Source organism: Sitodiplosis mosellana, unplaced genomic scaffold (assembly GCF_009176505.1).
Source record: "Sitodiplosis mosellana isolate CC-2019 unplaced genomic scaffold, AAFC_SMos_1.0 Smas_scaffold_3, whole genome shotgun sequence".
NCBI classification, from domain to species: domain Eukaryota; kingdom Metazoa; phylum Arthropoda; class Insecta; order Diptera; family Cecidomyiidae; genus Sitodiplosis; species Sitodiplosis mosellana.
The window spans coordinates 10,553,759-10,571,925 of NW_022595246.1; the positions used below are offsets into that span (position 1 = coordinate 10,553,759).

At 37.4% G+C, this 18,167-nt stretch overlaps 4 protein-coding genes across 10 annotated transcripts; 2 read left to right on the plus strand and 2 right to left on the minus strand.

The window, feature by feature from the left end:
• Positions 1–2,175: 2,175 nt before the first annotated feature.
• On the minus strand, positions 2,176–11,300 carry LOC129566115 (dual oxidase). Of its 3 annotated transcripts, none has more exons than XM_055441713.1 (12): positions 11,042–11,300; positions 10,254–10,455; positions 8,758–8,838; positions 7,342–7,896; positions 6,798–7,201; positions 6,108–6,553; positions 5,566–5,904; positions 5,294–5,480; positions 4,971–5,230; positions 3,790–4,859; positions 2,612–3,573; positions 2,176–2,505 (listed from the first exon to the last, which is right to left on the minus strand). In XM_055441713.1, the coding sequence occupies exons 2-12, from the start codon at positions 10,381–10,383 to the stop codon at positions 2,377–2,379; spliced, it is 4,563 nt and encodes a 1,520-aa protein (XP_055297688.1). In that variant the 5' UTR covers positions 10,384–10,455; positions 11,042–11,300; the 3' UTR covers positions 2,176–2,376. The 3 variants fall into 3 exon arrangements, with proteins under 3 accessions (XP_055297688.1, XP_055297689.1, XP_055297690.1); XM_055441714.1 differs by having other exon boundaries at positions 10,983–11,069; XM_055441715.1 differs by having other exon boundaries at positions 10,793–11,069.
• Positions 11,301–12,457: 1,157 nt separating this feature from the next.
• LOC129566120 (geranylgeranyl transferase type-1 subunit beta) lies at positions 12,458–15,084 on the plus strand. 5 transcript variants are annotated; one of them, XM_055441736.1, is made up of 6 exons: positions 12,532–12,741; positions 13,181–13,354; positions 13,476–13,944; positions 14,025–14,177; positions 14,300–14,418; positions 14,623–15,084. In XM_055441736.1, exons 1-6 carry the CDS (start codon positions 12,722–12,724, stop codon positions 14,867–14,869), a joined length of 1,182 nt encoding a protein of 393 aa, XP_055297711.1. In that variant the 5' UTR covers positions 12,532–12,721; the 3' UTR covers positions 14,870–15,084. The 5 variants fall into 5 exon arrangements, with proteins under 5 accessions (XP_055297715.1, XP_055297711.1, XP_055297712.1 ...); XM_055441735.1 differs by having other exon boundaries at positions 12,534–12,741; positions 14,297–14,418; XM_055441738.1 differs by having other exon boundaries at positions 12,535–12,959; positions 14,297–14,418.
• Positions 15,085–15,119: 35 nt separating this feature from the next.
• Positions 15,120–16,352, minus strand: LOC129566121 (uncharacterized). The gene is made up of 2 exons (XM_055441741.1): positions 15,490–16,352; positions 15,120–15,259 (listed from the first exon to the last, which is right to left on the minus strand). The coding sequence occupies exons 1-2, from the start codon at positions 16,350–16,352 to the stop codon at positions 15,196–15,198; spliced, it is 927 nt and encodes a 308-aa protein (XP_055297716.1). The 3' UTR covers positions 15,120–15,195.
• A 263-nt stretch (positions 16,353–16,615) lies between these two features.
• On the plus strand, positions 16,616–17,850 carry LOC129566122 (probable 39S ribosomal protein L24, mitochondrial). Its single transcript, XM_055441742.1, has 4 exons — positions 16,616–16,751; positions 16,825–16,981; positions 17,133–17,326; positions 17,462–17,850. The coding sequence occupies exons 1-4, from the start codon at positions 16,632–16,634 to the stop codon at positions 17,771–17,773; spliced, it is 783 nt and encodes a 260-aa protein (XP_055297717.1). The 5' UTR covers positions 16,616–16,631; the 3' UTR covers positions 17,774–17,850.
• Positions 17,851–18,167: the final 317 nt, after the last annotated feature.

An 18,167-nucleotide genomic window follows, 5' to 3' on the forward strand; every position in this document is an offset into this window, starting at 1 on the left:
GTGCGAACGTTTGATTGACGAAAACTCTTGTACGTTATAATAAAAAATAGTTGATACCTGCAATAAATAAATTCATAAAGCTTCCCAGGGGAATAATGATACAATTCTTTCAAAAAATTAAGTTATTTTTATTTAAACACTAGTATTGAAGCAACGAGTAATCGAGCATGGCAATTCATGTAAGTCAATTCAGTCTTAATTATAAGAACTGCCATGCAATAAAATCTTTTGTTCTATATTTAACTGTATTGAAGTGCACTTCTGAACATTACGCAGATTATTATCCCACTTTTACAATTCTGCACATGCATTTAAGCTTGGAAAAACGTATGTAACCTGGAATAATGGCAAAATCAGCTTATGAAATAAATAAGAGCACACGCACACGCACTCACGCCATTGCATCCGTGCATGTATTTTAAATGCAACGTATTTTTTGGGAGTGATGGCATATTCCTTAAATTATCGTATCTGTTGACATCGTTGTTGCCTGGGTATTGTTACAAAATTACAAATTCTGTGCAGCATTCTGAGTGGGGTAATTTATTTCGGTGCAGGTAAGGAAATGCTTGAACAATGCGAGGCTTCTTGCAATACTTCAATTGGCAACATTGTGGATGCATTGCACATAGATTCGTTTACCATTATCTGCATACGTTTACTTCATCAAATTGGTTCGTGTCGAAATTTAGAACAATATCGAAGAAATCATGTGCTGCAACATTATTTCCTGTTGTTGATATGCTTGTGTACGTGTATTTTTCGACGATGTATGTGTTTTTGTGTGTAGAAAGGCTGTAGAGTCTAAGTCAAAGCGCCGCAACATTTTGTTTTGTTAAGTTTTATCATCACAAAACATCGCATGTATCCATCATTATTCATTAATTTTATATCAGTTGCATGTTTGTAGTTTACACACATGCCTACTACAAAGGTCAATCACCAGCCATTCCGCACAAAACCATAAAATCCTAACACACATTGAATGAATGCTCTTGCAAAAGTTTTCCATTTGTTGCCCCTCGAAAATTTACTATGCCCACAACGACACCAAAAAACGAGCGACCGAGAGAAAAGAGAAGAAGAAGAAGGAGGAGAAAAAAAAACTTGACCAAACGTAAACTATAGCCAAAGTCAAAAATGAAAATTAAAGATGGAAGAAAAAGTTTTTCCATCATGCATTTCTTTTGATTATAATTCATCGTCGATGTCTTTGATTTGTGCCGTTGCTTATGTCAGCTCTCACTCTCTCTCCCTCTCTCATTCTGTCTTTTGCTCATCGGAGATTTTCTGTTGCCCACATGCTGCACGGTTTTTGGTTTATCATCATTGCCATCAAAATGATAACTATGGGGACTGTGCGAAGAAAAGCGCTTCACATCGTTTAGCTGCCGATATGGTAGCCGGAAAAGAATACAACGAAAAAAAAATAATGAAAAATTCTGGAGAAGACAAAACCAAGGGAGAAAAACGTAAGCAACAGCCGCAGCAGCATCATCGGCCAAACGAAATGAGGGAAAAAAAGAGAAGATATAGCAGAAAAGTTTCATGTCCCAAATATTATTCTTCAATCAGCTCGACGATTTTATATAATGCTGCATTAAAAGAAGCTAAAAAAAAGATGCGGTGAAAAGAAAGCGGCAAATGAAGGAAAATGAAAGAATAAATGGTCGAGAAAAGAACAAGCGCAGCGCATAAGGAATCGAATAGCATAAATCCTCAGATTGACTTGACTTTTGAACATTTCGTGAATACGATTCGACATATTTTTCTCTCTCTACCGTTCGCTCTGTTTATTTGTTTTATCTCCTGAACACGTACACCGCAAACTACGTCGCTGCAATCTATCGAATGTCTCTAGGCAGCGACGAGCACAAATTATGGGAATTTTTTGCTCGAATCAGGGATTGTTCTCGTTATACATTCGACTGTTTTTTTCTTTCTTTCTCTCCCTCGGATGCACCAGTTTAAAAGCTGCAAATGTGATTCTCTTTATCGATCTCGACATTTACGTCAGTACACTTATTTATTTGCTCACTTGTCTTTCCCTCTCTTTCTCTTTCCCTCTATCTTATCTTCTTCTTCTTATTCATCATGCTAGAAAGAGAGACTTAACTCTACATGAAATCCTCGTTCAATCAACAAATATCAAAATTAAAAAGAAAAACACACGACTTCATATATAATTGAGACTAATTTTAATTCTATCATTTGAAAAAAAATAATATAAATAAATTGATATAAAAAGAGATTAAATTAATTCAATAGCATAGGATGGATTTTGATCATTAGTTACGTTATTTACAAAGAAAATGTTGTTTTTTCTCATTTTTGTCGCTCAATTAGCTGGTTGCCAGATTAAATCAGCGCGCGAATTTAACCAAAGTTTTCGAAATGATGAATGAAATACGGTAACTTTCGACCTTTGTTAACCTCATCACAGGCAGACATAACGCTCTTTGTAAGTGGTCGTGGTCCACATGAAAATACACCAATTTTCGATACCTGCAAAGCAAACAAATACCGTTCCACGTTAATTATACCGACTCAGCACAGTGAGATAAAAACAAAAACTTGATTAATAAAAACTTGCAATAATTTTGTAACTCACATATGAATGTTTTCGTTGAACGAATTTCAAGAAGCTTGACATATCCGGCCGACCGAAATGATTGACGGCTTTCAAGCCGGTGAACATTGACGTTTTCGACAAACGTTGAAAATGATTCTCGCAAATGTACAGCATCGTTGTGCGTAAATCAAATTTATGGAAAAATTGCGTAATGAAAATGTGAATTTCCAACACATTGGTCACATCTTTTTTCTCTACATCACGCAACACATCGATAAACCACTCGAAATGCTTGTGCGATGGACATATCCATAAAAAGTAAACCTTTTTACATGCAACACCTGAATATCGATTTGTACTCGTGCCAAACACCAAATCGTTGAGAATCGATGCGTACGGCGTAACACCGATACCGCCACCAACCATGACAGCCACTTCGAATTTATACCAATCTTGATTGCCACCGCCAAATGGACCCTCGATTCGAATCTTTGGCTGATCTTCCGGATTGTAATTACATGGATCAAAGTAATTTCGTAGTTTCCATGTCCATGGACCTTGAGCTTTGATGTGACAGCTGAGGTAATTTTCATGCGGCGCAGATGTTAATGTAAAACTGTGCATCTCTTGTGTTCGGAATGCCGTGCACGACAATCGCACCCATTGACCCGACAAGTATTTCAAGTTCGGCGGTCGGTAAAACTTTATTTTAATAACATCGGATGGCAACAGTTCCGTTTGAATCACATCCAGTGCCATGTACTTTGTTCGCAACGATACCGCTTTGTCGAGCGTGTAGATAATCGCTGGACCAATGAAATACATCCAGAATCGTGGTGGACCCGTTAAACGCGCCAAACCATGTATCATGCACAACATATACAAGAATATGTACAACGAATGAATGTTCCAGAAAAATTTGTACGCTTTCTTGCGAATCGTTGGATGTGCAAATATAAATATTAAGCACATTATGATGAATAGGAGCACACCGGTTACGCCTGCAATGAAGAGAAGTATGGTGATTTTAATGTAATGCCCTAGAAATGATATTAAATTGCATTTTACGCAATTCCAAACATTTTCAACCATCAATGTTCCAAACATCGATGAGTTTTCCTATTTTAATTCTAAAATCGAATCGAATTCAATATTTGGTTTTAAACAAAAAAAAAAGCAAACTCAAAATCTTCAGTAAACACCTAAATCCTTCTCACCTGTTATAGTTTGAAATAGCCAAAATGAAATGTCCGGCTTGTAATCCGATGTAAAGTGTACCTCTCGTGTCAAACACCGTAGATTCTCTATCGATTGCGTTGAAACATGGTAAAAGTTTACGAGATGACCGACCGTGTGTATCAGCGAGAAGAATAGCGCCGTGCATGCGACAATTTTATGAAATTGGATATGCGAATCAAGCGGAATGTACTGTTGAATCGGAAATTCTTTCAGTTTGGTGAGTAAATTTCGTGACATTGTCAACAATAGCAACGAATAGCAAAATGATAACGATGCAGCTGAGCCACGTGTGATTGCAATGCCAACGCCCATAATGTGTCGCAAATCGGTATGTTCGGACATAAATGAGTAGTGAATGAAGCGTTCAACAAACAGTGCAATAGTTACAATGTAGAAAATAATCAAGTAGAAAATATTTTGGCGATTTTCCTCGACGAATGTTGTGTACGCATCCCAGCGAAGAAGTAACCAGTGACGCTGTGCTTCCACATTCGGTTCGATGTGGAACGATGTCATTCGAGCAACGTTTGTTGAGGTGTCAAGGAAATTCTGTTTGGCACCTTTGCAATCGAGACCAATGGCCACAAAATCTCCTTTGTATTCTTTCATCATCAACTTGAAATCTTGATATGTCAAGTGATTTTTGTGCTCAAGGCCGACGTCTTGGAACATGCCATCGATAACTTTCTTCACTTGATCATCTTTTATGCTGGCCGTTCGTGCAATTTCAACCAGCGATCGCATCATTTCACTGAGCTCCTCTTTGTCAATGACCCCGTTTCGGTCATTGTCACACATATCGAAGATTATACGCAATTTGTCCTCGGTTTTGCCGCGCGAGAACAGAACAACCGTTTCTAAAAATTCTTGAAATGAAATGCGACCATCCTGATCCTTGTCCACAATGTTGAACATTCGACGCACAAACATGTCATCCGCTTTCATTCCAAGTGCCGATGCAAATTCCGCTTTCGATAAACTCGTTCGCATCACCGTCATCACCTCATAATCATTCGAACCGTTCGAATATCGACGACGCTCACCGGGACTATGAAATGAAATTGCCAAATTGGAGAGAAGTTAGTTTCAGTTTATAATCAGAAAATTATTCAAAAATTGGACGAGAAAAAATCCAAGCCATAGAAAATTGCGCCCATACCGTAAACCAAAGGTCAGTGCATACGCTTCACGGAAGAAGTACTCCAATCGCTTTTGTCGTCGTTCTTTTGTTTCCGCATTTGGCAACATAATCTCTGAGTTGATTTCAGTCACTTTCATCTCTTTTTTGTGTAAAGACAAAAAATCTTCGAGTTTCTTCATGAATTTCTTCTGCGATGAAACCGATTCAAACTCCAATACTAAATCGTGATCGTTTTGTTGACGCAGCAAAACATATGAATGTTTTCGTGTGTGGTTTTCCTAAATTACACCCATTTAATAATCATTTCATCATTTTGATGTCTTAATTTTGTTCATATTTACCGATGTTTTTTCCACTGTGATTCCGTCGGTACTCTTCAAATTGAACGTTCTTAACTTTTGCCCTTTGCGATCGACGGTATAAATGGCGGCTTCGGGTCCAAATTTAACAGTGACTAATCGCCTGTGGTTTGCGTGCAACCATTCACGTGCTAACATTTTATCGATTGATGCTTTGTTTTGTGCCGTTCTGAAAAAAAAAGTTAAAAGTCATCCCAGTTTTTTTTTTCGCTCGTCAGTACACTATACACATTAAACATGCTCATTTACAATACCTGAGTGCTTCTTGTTTGACTTTCAGTCGTCGGCGTTTGCTATTTTGAAATTTCACGACTGAATAAGCAGCCAAAATGCCAAGAATAGGAACAAAAGCCAAGAATACACACGAATATGTGAAGCCGAGTTCGGATCCAGAGAAATAGTCGTGCGCTCCTAGATTATTGCACGGCTCGAGTGATGAGGTATTCAATTGGAATGGCTGCGGGCATGGGTCATTCTCTCTGAACATGAACACATCCTTTTGGATTTCGCCCGGGTGAATCGATGTACTGTTGACAATGATGTCCCAAAGTGTGACCTTTCGCAGCTCAGCGATTTCTTCTTTTGTGAAAATTCTGGAACAATGAAAGAAAACTGTTTCGATCAGCAAGCAAAAACAATGGCTTTTGAGTGAAAAAAGGAATTTCTTTTTGTTTAAAACAGAAATTAAAATTTGAAAATAATACGAATCTTGAATTGAATCAATTTCTCAAAAAAAATGAACCAAAATTCATTTTAAATCAAATCCCAAAAATCGTTTACACAAAATCTCACTCACCCGTTGTGTTCATTTTCAAACCAAAATCGATCAGCGTCACGCAATCGTACAAACTGATCCATGATAACAGCTTGAAAGAGTTCACCTGGTTTCCCGTCGGATTCCAACATACCGCCAACATACGCATCTATGTTATCCAGCCGATTGTCATAGGCAGCCGACAATGATTGCTCCAAACCAGGATTTTTATCAAATAAATCCGGTGCAATGTCATGCCAACTGGTTTTTTGTGGTAAGCCAAAGGACGTACGAGCCGAATTGTAATCAGGTAATCCATTGTCTCGTCCACGCATTATGTTCAATGAACCCAGATCGCGACGCGAAAACTCCATCGGCCCAAACAATTTATCTCGAACATCGGAACAGAGCAGAGAATCTTCTCGTTCACAAATTTGCGAACTTACACCCATCAAAATGTCTTCGACTTTCACTTCAGAGAGCACATCCTGTGGAAAATTAAACATTTTCAATGAGAAAAGAATTCATTATTGAAATTTGATTGCAAACAAAATCAAAATCATCCGTTTGTATGCGTTTGTTTCTTAAACCTTCGTGATTCGATTGTGAATAATTAAGAAAAAAAAATGTGAATAAAAACGGGAACGAACCGACACTACATCCATATTTATATTGAATTTAACAAATAAACTGTTATTCGACTAAAACGCAACAAACGTTCGTGTTACTCACATTTGAATTCCACCACGTTGAACAGAGCCGTAGTGCCGGATAGCCGGCCGAAGTGACATGATAGTTGCACTGAGCATCTCGCATATAAATACCGGGTGGAATCAGCGTATGGCCAAATCGAAATGCGGCCGCTTGAAACATGTGGCTAATGCCTGGATGCATATCTGGATTGTATCCTTTGTATGGTGACACTTTTGTTTCCAGCAATGCAGGCAAATATTCGTACAGCAGAATGTTTTGTAGCGAGGCAACCACAATGCGTCGTGCACGTTGGAACACATCTTCATCACTCCACGATGGGTGTTGGTTTTTGATTCGATGGGCGATTACGTTGTGCCATCGTAAAAACACTATTGCAAATGATAGCAAAGCCGGATTTTGATTTGTCCTCGGGTCGCCAAGCACTAAAAATAGATACGTATAGCATTATTTATAACTCAACTTATTTTTTCTCTGTCTAACTCTCCTATACTTCAATCAAAGTCGACATGAACTGTGTTATACCTTCAACTAATTCAAAAGTTATTTAAAATTGAAATCTTACAAAATAATTGTTGGGCATCATTCATTCGCATTTGATGTGGGATGGGATTATTGAACAGAGGTACTCGCATTGTATTCCGTACGGGCATGGTACCGCCTTTTTCAGTGAGCAATGTTCCGTTGACAAAAGAGCGCATTGCATTCAACCAGGTCTCTGAGGTGCTGTACACAAAACTGCCATCAATCCACGAAGTCACCTGATTGATTTGTTCACGTGGTTGATTCGGACTTTGGCCAGTCTCTCGATCGTAGGCAGCACGATGAAATGGAATGTACTTGTCACCCTTGCACTCAGCATCATAGGCATCATCACATTGTTCGATGTCAATCTTGAACACTTCGATCGGACAACCCGATTCGGATGCCATAACAATTTCATTGGTCACAACTTGCCCAAAAAATGCAAATAGTGCCGTTCGATTGATTTTTGATGCCAATCCATCGGAGCCGCGCATAAACAATTGACTGAGACGCCGTGGCGACGGTCGATCGTTCCCATTCATCATGTACACACCGTCCGAATATGAGGCGGGTGCCTTGCGCACCAGGTGACTGTCTGTAAATGGTAAAACTCATTAAATTAATTAGGGTTTGATTGTAATTTTACTAATTAAAATGAATTGATGTTTTTTTTTCCACTCCCTGTGACTTCGTGCGATATAAAAGATGCAAAACAAAAGCCCATAAATGATATGAGAGACACAGAAGAAAAAAATAACACGAAGTGGAAAAAGTTCAATTTTTCAACGTCTATACCTGTTGCTGTGAACTTTACCAGTCTAAATTCGTGCGCCATAAAAGCAAAAGCATTTACTAAACACTCAATCAGTTTCAATCCGAAAATGGAGTCGAATAACTTGCAAAACCACCACTCGTTAAATGAGGCAATTAATTAAGATCAAGATTTTTTTTTTATTTTGCACTCTCCACTCACAAACGACACACAGAGAACATTTAATGAGGCAAATGAGTGAGCGATTGAGCATACGTAGTGCGTGAACTAAGCATCAAATTCAAGCATGACATGCATGATAGATCTATTGAATTGATTTGCGACGGAGACAAACAAACATTCAAATGGCAACAATTTGCTTAATGCAAGAATGTGCAACGTAGTACAGAGCAAAAAAAGAACAAACGGGCGGCTTCACGCATTTGCAGATAGTGACAGAGAAAATCGTGACAGTTGAACTCGAGATCGACAAGTAACAAAAATTGAAAATGACGTGTTTTCAATTCGTGGTCATTAAATCAAGTCTCGGATACATTCCACGCTGCTGAGCTATGAGTCTATGTCCTTGTGAACAATTTCCAATTAAACAAATATCTCGCGATTTGAACAGCAACAAAAACCGAATCGTGATAAAAAAAAACGCATTTAATCCACTCAATCGATGTAAATTGTGTGACTACTTACCGACTGCGCCCCATTCAGGATGTGCCAAGTTATTAAACCATCCATCGTAACGCTGCTTCTCCGTTTGACTTAGAATTTCATCTGAACGAGCGAAATAGAAAGAGAAAAACAATGTTTACAATGTTACACAGTGTTTTTAAGTGGATTTTTGCGTAATAATTGTGATAAAATGCGCCGCATGAATCAATGAAAATATGTTTTAGTGACGGGATTTTTGATCAAAGACAAAGCAATTTTCGCACAAAATATTTATAATGATCGAGAGATGCAAAATAACATTGCGCGTAAAAAATATATAAATACTTTCTGACCTCAATCGAGAGCATAAAATGCAGTGCTCATTGACGATCTCATTTACTCATAGTTCTTTTTTTTTGTTACTTCATTCAATCGAACTCAATTCATTTTCCTTCTTAATTTATTAATATGAATTTAATCGAAAAACTAAAAGACTTCAATATAAATCGGTCGAGTTAATTGAAATGCATTTAAATCATTCTAAATTATTATAATAAAAGATTTCGCGCCAAAATGATTCAGTTGTAAACGATCTACGCATACGCACACGCTTTTTCCAAAACAACAATAAATTATTCGCCCCGACAAAGATAATTGAAAATGACCGCAGAAGCAAAAAAACACACACGACTCAGCCGGAATGAATTATTACATCGAAAATCATTCGACATTTTGCGATAATTTGTAACGTTCAGCAGCAGCAACAACAACAAAAAACAACAGAAACGTTCACTGATTTTTCTACGGTTAATTTATTTGTGTTGATTCATTTCTCTTTTTCTGTTTAGCAGGTGATTTTTTTTCCCTTCGACTATTGCTTGTGCACTGCCCGCCGAAAATCTGTGTTTTTGTATTCGTGTGTGTCTAGAAATAAACGCGTTGTTGTTTGAGCATGACCGCAAATATTTCGAGTCGAATGTTTGAACTAGCAATTAAATCCAAAGTACCGTTTTTGTTCGCAAATTTTTTTCGGTTTTCGTGCACAAACTAAAAATGGTGAAGCTAAACGAACCAGCTAAGCGAGAGAAAACGTGCGAACACATTCCATTGTGTATCTATCTATATTAAGTTTATTCGTTAATTTCAATGTCGCACTATATATTTTAGTCTCTCTTCCAGTCACCTGTTTTGGCAGCTCAAGTCTCTTGTTTCTTTAATTATTTTAATGATTTTGTTGGAGCAATTTAATTTATTGCTTTCATTATTATTATTATGGTTTTCTGACTTTTTCGCCGCCGTATTTTTAGACAGATTCTGGTTTTTTTCGCGTTCGCTCGCATTTTTCGAAAGGTCGACGCTCATATTTACAAATATTTAAATAATAATCCGAAAAAAAATGTTCGATTCAAAACCATGCTCATAAAAACATAATTAATTCAAACAAACGATGATAATGATGATGAACGAGAGAGAGAGAGAGAGAGAGAGAGAGAGAAAGAAAAAATAAAATAAAAATAACATCCAATGTTGATTTTTACCACCAAATACAAAATAAATCAGCGGTAGCACGATCAAAAGCACCTTCACAGCACAAGACGATAGATTTATTGAATGTTTGGTTACATCGGCGAATAGTAGCATTTCTTCGCTGGTACACGCATACGACATCAATCAGCATTTACTTCAGCGCGTTTCGAACAAAAATCGACGATGTCGTTGCAATTATGAATGACATCAGGGCTGCAAGAAATAATAGAGAAAAACACACGATTTTTTTTTAGCAAAACAATACAATTCATATCGTTTGCGGCCGTATGAAAGACCATTGGTCTTAGACTGAACAATTTTTAATTTCAACACTTTTTTTTTTAAATGTTAGCACAACATTTTTTCTTTTTCGTTTTCTTCGCAATTATGTAGACACATCGCACAAACATATCTTGTTGAAAATGAAAATGAATTGATTTTTTTTTTCATGTGGATAGAAAAAACAAAATCACGGATGCTTGAAACATTCAAGTAAACAACTTTGGCTTAAGTAGGCGAACAAGAATTCATACAACAACAAAAAACACACACACAACATCCGTTTAGCATCAGTCGTTGTCTTCTTTCATTTCGAGTATATAAAAAAACAACGGCGATTGTATACGAAAATTAATTTTGCATGGAAATAATGTTGTTTTTCACATCAAAACGGCAACTAAAATGTTTTTAATCGACGACATGTTAAATAGTTGTATGTACAGAAGGAAAAAAATGATTACAAAAGAAAAAGACTTTCGATATTTTGTGCCGTGTGTGAATCACAACACAACAGCCGTACCTGTGCGCGATCGTCGAGGCAATCGTTGAGACTGTGGAACCAAACGTGTTAGTGGTCACATAAAAGACAAGCAATTTTTGTGTTTCGTATTTTAACATGAAAAGAAGTAGAGAAAAATAAAACGATCAAAAGATGAAACACACGAGCCCCACACAAATGAACACAGCGAAATGAACGAACAGAAAAAGAAGAGGAAAGAAAAAAACTTAAGCAAATCTATTCAGCTCTCTCGCTACCGTCTCTCGATACGATCTCACCGAACATGAAAACAATTCACATTGCATACACACACATGCACATCAATCCAATAAACAGGAAAAATATCTCAAAGCTCAACCATACACACGCATTTTTCGTTGAGAGCTACTCTTTCTTCTGCCGTTTTATTTATGTTAATGTTCGTGTTAAGCGTGTTCGGTTCGAAGCTCTTCACCTCACCACAAACCGTTGATGTTTGGCTACGCAATTGCGATTGTGTGCTGGTGTGACGACAGCAACAACAACAACAACGACTACGACAACGACCAGCATAATTGCCGCCATGCCCCGTCTAAATGCTGTTCTCAAACGGTGAAACATACAAAGGCAATCATATGAAAACATTGACATACATTTTTACCGTTCGTCACATCGGTGCAATGTGTCTTGAAATTCGATTTCGGAATCCGGCATCGGTCGTCGGCAGCGGCGGCGGTGACGATTAACATTTTGCTCTTTGTCCATAAATTAAGAGCAAACTTACGTCATTTCTGATTGAAGTCATTCGTTCTTTTTTTTCTTATTCTATTCCTTAAGAGACTCGTGAATATATTTTCTTTTTGTATGGCAATTGTTTGCCGCGCGACGGTTAAAAACCTATGCAAGGCAAAATCAAAGTACAAATACTTTCAATCTTCTTCTTCTTCATCTATTACAAATCAAAGACCGGCTGATGCGTTATCAATCTCACTTTTATTGATACAAAACCGGTTCATGTAGAAACAACGCGCACATTCCCTTTAAAAATTGAATTATTCGTTGAGATTTTCTCAAAGTTTGTGACGATTTTGTGGTCAACATCTGATTTCACATACGTACAAAGTAACGTGAAGGTCATTCAACGAGCGACTAAGATATATCGAATGATTCACACAAAACGTGCAATAATTATTCACCGATAAGCGGATCAAATCGAAGAAGACTTAGATGGAGCAGAAACAACGCATTTACTTTGTTCAATTGACGTAAAAGGCGAATTGAATGTTGTGAGAAAGACCGCAACATGAGCACCGAAGAACGGTTATGCCAAAAGAAAGAAAACGATGAAAGTAAGGTTCTTTACCTCAAATGCCAGTGAGTGCGTTCAATGTTTTGCACGTACACATGACAGTTGGAAAGTTGATATTCCAAGATTGCATACACTCATGCCGTTGTCTCGCTCGCACTCATACAGCATGTGTCATCGTTTTACTTTGCGCTCTTCTACCCATATCACCAAACTTTCCTGTCAATAAAACCAGTGTGTGTCTGCGAATATTTGTTTAGCAGCAAAATATCGCTCGTTTCTTTTACATTTCTGTTGTTTGAGAGAGAAAAAACAACAGACTTGCTTTTATTTGTTTATTTGTTTTTTTTTTTGTTTCTTCTGTATTCTCCATCCAATAAAATTAGCACCGTTATTAACTGATACACACATTTAAAATGCGAAACAATGTGCCCAAGTAAGTCAGTTTTGATTCGATGGACCAACACTTCTGGTGTGTAAAGTCGAAAAAATTCATTGCAAATTCCGTCGAAAAGTGTGTGTGTGTGTCATCGCAGTGCATGCACAGTGTTGTTGTAAATACATTTGCATTGTTCGCATAATTCATCATTAAATAATCGATCGGGAAGAGAAAGAGAAAGAATAAAATCTATTCAAGGATTTCCGTCTTCGCTGGTATTTCAAACGAATTCCTCATTTTGTGTGTGCTTTTTTGTGTGTATTAATTCCATGGAACCATCAAACATCATTCATTCATTGTGACTCATTTTTGTTTTTGGATATAAAAATCAAAACCAAAAACACACACACACACGAACACGAACACGAACAAAAGAAATTCCACATTGTTTTCCATTGATTCATTAATATATGTATAAATTAATTGAATGGATCAGAGTGCTGACGATGTCAACTGATGCATGTAGTACGAACACCAGCGATATGACCAACAATTACCATGCCAATATGAATAATGTTCATAATATTGTGAATAAAAAACGGCATACCAAATATTTTCAACGTTGTTTGGATGTTTTACCACCACGTCTGGCATCGCACGATTCAACAAGGTAAACAAATCAATTATTGGCCAATTTAATTTTCTCGTATTTACAATCGAGAGAATGTGAGAGATAATAAAATCGTATCTTAAGCCGCAATGTAATTTAGATAATTCATCTCTTTATATAGAGTCACATTGGCATTCTTTGCCATATGCGGTTTGGATGTGCTGAACTCATTGGATGTGTTATCGGAGAATCGACGGCGTGAGATATGCGACTGGATTTATCGCTTTCAAATTATCTCGAATGATTCACCAAATTGTAGCGGTTTCCAGGGCTCATCAACACTTAATATTAAAGATGCGGATGCGAGCACATGCGGAAGCGAAAAGTACAAATGGGGCCATTTGGCGATGTCTTATACGGGTATTTCGATGCTAGTGACACTCGGCGATGATTTGAGCCGACTGAATCGTAAGGCGATTGTCGATGGTGTTGCAGCTGTTCAAAGAACAGACGGCAGCTTTAGTGCGTCAATTGAGGGCAACGAACATGATATGCGTTTCGTTTATTGCGCAGCCGCCATTTGCTATATGCTTGACGATTGGGGCTCCGTAAATAAACAATTGATGGCAAATTACATTAAAAATAGTATTGTACGTGATTGTTTTTTTTTCTACTTTGCATTATTACTTTTTTCCCATGGTTGTAAAACGGAATTATGTTTTGATTACAGAGATACGATAGCGGCATAAGTCAACATTATGAGATGGAATCTCATGGCGGAACCACTTTTTGCGCGATTGCGGCTCTTCACTTGAGCGGCCAAATGGATGTGTTATCTGAATCGACGAGGGACAAACTCATTCGATGGCTTGTTTTTCGACAGGTAATTTGACACTAGATTGTATTCGGATTATTCGCTTATATGTGCACCTCTAAGTGCATTTTCAACCGTCACGAATGACACACATAACTTTTTAACGACATCGATTCTTCTTTTTCAAGCAGGAAAGTGGTTTTAATGGAAGACCGAACAAACCAAGCGATGCTTGCTATTCGTTTTGGATAGGAGCAACACTGAAAATCTTGGGCGCATTTCAATTCACCAACTTCAGTAGTAATCGAGAGTAAGGATGACCAATGTTAAACATAACCTTTTTACACAATTTCACACTGATTTTTGACCCACTTCGTCTATTTCATTTTAATGATTAACCCATTTTTTGCCAAGTGTTTGAAAATTCCAACATTTTGTATTGAAAATCGAACGCTTGGCATCATTCAAACAATCTACTTCTCTCATTTTAATCGAATTCCCTCTTTTCTTGCAGATACTTGCTCGAAACTCAAGATGTAATTACCGGCGGTTTTTCCAAGTGGCCAGGATCGTCACCGGATCCATTCCATACTTACTTCAGTTTATGTGGCTTAAGTTTCATCAAAGAAGAAGGTTTGGAAGCCGTAATGCCGAGCCTTAACATATCGCAACGCGCATACGACCGACTCTGTGACATTCAACGCACCTGGAAACAACAGCGAACAAATGATGCAACCGATACAAGGTTAGACATCGAATAAACTACAACACAATTGCTGCACAAATTTTAATGAACGTTTTTTTTTTTTTAAAGAATTGTACATTATTTTTTATTGCAACAATTTTTTTTTCTTTGCGCATACAAAATAGCATTTTACTTTGAAAATTATTTTCTACGAGATATAAAAATGAATATATATGAAAAATATTGTGGATATTTATGAAATAAATGAATATTCGAATACGAGAACAAAAATAATACTGTTTGATATATAATAATATGAATATTTGTCACTTATAAAATCTAAGCTTTTCGTCTGTAACACATGCAAATGCATGGTTTTTTTTTGGCAAAGTCAGGAATGTTCTACTTGGAACCAATGTATCCACTGCAGTTTGCAGATTCGCAGTAGCACGCTTGGGCATCCTTTCTGCAAAAATAAAAATGGGACAGTATGAGTTATTGTTCGATTATTATGAAGGAAATGATTGAATTTGAAATCGATTCGATAGATTATTCAAATACTTGTCGATTTAGCTTCTTTTCAATAAACTAATAATGTCAAAATGAAGCCAAACCAAAACGACAACAATGAAGAAGAAGGAGCAAGAAATGAAATAAAAACAACTGATACGCGCTAAATTGACAAAGGAAACTTACCCGAACCGTTCAAACTGGTAGTTTATTGAAATTTCTTCGAATTGCTGGATGGGCCGTTTGCTGAAAATACCAATTCGGCACTCTCCGTTGACCGTCCACTTTTGAGTTTCAGCATTTGGATCGCACGAATGATTAACGAACCGTGTGAGATTGCCTTTCTGTGTCGCATCAATCAGATGATTACCCGATGAAGTCATTACGTAGCAATGACGAAGTTTTTTCTTCTCATATTCTTTGCTCCGTCGTTTGAACTCACTCATGGCAACCACCTCGCCAACAAATTCCATGATGAATTTGTTTTTTGGAATGTGCGTCGATGCAAACAGTCCGTATCCTTTCATTTCGGTGATGAACACAGCGCATCGTGCATTTTCGTACTTTTGAAAGCGTTGATTGCTGCACATTGGCCCAAGTGGACAGTCCTGGTCACATTCAATGGACATTACACGATTCAAACAATCACTGCCACAACCCTTTTCGCCACGTGCCACTTGTTCAGGTTTCAGAATGCAATCGCAACCAATGCCAATGTCATCACTGCTTTTCTTCTTGTGCCGTGCCAAATGCTCGTTGTTCTTGATATATGTGAACTGCATGATTGCTCGTTGATAGTGAACGTTGTCGAATTCTAGCTCGAATTCATTTTCCGATTTTGTTGGCTTTTTCACGGGGCTACTCTTCACCGGCAAATTGTTGTTGAACCAATCAAAATTGATTTCAAGCGTCTTTCGGCGTTCCTCACGCTCTTGAATTCGATTCGAACGTCTGCGGCTCATCTTGTTCACGTGTGAATCATCAATTTTTAATCGTTCCAATCCCGCCAGGACCGATTCGTCATCGGTATTGGTATCTCTTCGGTTCATTTTGGCTGTGATCGATATATGCAAACAATGGAACGTATTGTGAGATGACCGCTTGCAAAAACAAATTATAAACAGTGTGTATTTTGAATTTGACAGCTGTCAATATTACGCGCTATCTCATATACATGCATACCAACACAATTTTACACCGAACCGTTGAGGTTATGTTCTAAAAACAGACAAATCTTTTGACAAATACTTTTTCATACATGTTGTGTAGTTTTCTTTCTTCACATTTCGTGAACCGAATTATTGAAATAAAATAAAGATTTTGTCAGAATGCGGCTCACACAAACTCTGTTGAAAGCACGATGGGACAAACAAATCGGTGCTGTCGGTGAGATGACCGAAAAATATTCAAACTTACCAAAATCATACATTCGACGAGCCATGAGACAGGTATTTGATATATGTTCACCCAATTGGGTGTAGAAACAGTGACTTTAATTCAGATAAAATGTTTGTGATATAGATTGAGTGGCAAACACCAAGAGGCAATCCACGCTACTTACCCAGAACTATCGAAAAGCAAAGATTCATATTCACTACCGCCCGACCGTGGACGCAACAATTTTGGTTTGATAACGCACCAGGCAAACAGGCTAAGAAAGTGTTTGTTGAACCAATCGGTAAGAGAAGACAGTTGTTTTTTTTTTATTAAAGTGTTATTTATATTTCGATTAGTTGAACAAGTCAAATGAATCCATTTCAATGGAAAACGTTCTCTGTTTGAACGATGTTTACTTTATATTAACACATGAAAATTGGAACTTTCTTCAGAAACATGGAGTTGGTTCCGTGGCGATCGTGTAGAGATAATGACTGGTCCGGACAAAGGCAAACAAGGAATTATCAATCAAATCATCGAAGAGCGAAATTGGGTGTTTGTTGAAGGATTAAATTGGAAATATATCACTTATGGCAAAACGAAAACTTTCCCCGGCATTGTTATGAGAGAAGAGAGACCGTTATTGGTAAGCAAAATGAATTGAACTGTTGAAATTAACTTGAGAATTAGGTTTTAATCTATGGTATTGAGTTAAGCACATTTCTCATGTTCAAAAATTGACCAATCACTTATTGCAAATCATTCATCTCTGTTTGCTTAGGTAACAACGGAAATAAAATTGGTGGACCCAGCTGATCTTCAAGCAACAGAATTTGAGTGGCGCTATTCGGAAGATGGTGCAAGAATTCGCGTTTCTTTGCGTTCGGGACGTGAAATTCCAATTCCAGCCTCAAATGAAGAAACTTATGATTACAAAACTAAATCAAAATATTACGAACGTGAAAAGGATACATTAGCCGAAGACGTGGAGAAAATCACTTTTTATCCAAAGTTGAAAACATTTGAAATGGAAATTATGGATGAGATGGGCATCAATGAAGACCGAGTGCCAGCCAAAACTTATTGGTATTAATTGTTGTGCAACAGAATCTTTCTGTATTTCGAAATGATTGATTAGAGTAATAAAATTGAGTTTTAAAGGAAGTAAAATTGGCTGAGAGTTCATTTCAACAGGAGAAATACTGTATCTATCTCTGAACATCATCTATAAAAGTGTTCTCATTTAATCCTTGGTTTGTATCGAAGGAAACTAACCCATATCGTTCAAACTAGTAGTTTATTGATATTCATTTGAATTGTTGGATGGACCGATTGCTGAAAATTCCGATTCAACACTCTGTGTTTCTGCATTCGAATGGCAGCAATGATTACCGAAACGTGCTTGATTGCCTTTTTGTGTCGTATCAATCAGATGGTTGCTAGACGTATAGTAGTCATTATGTAGCAAAGACAAAGTTTTTTCTTTG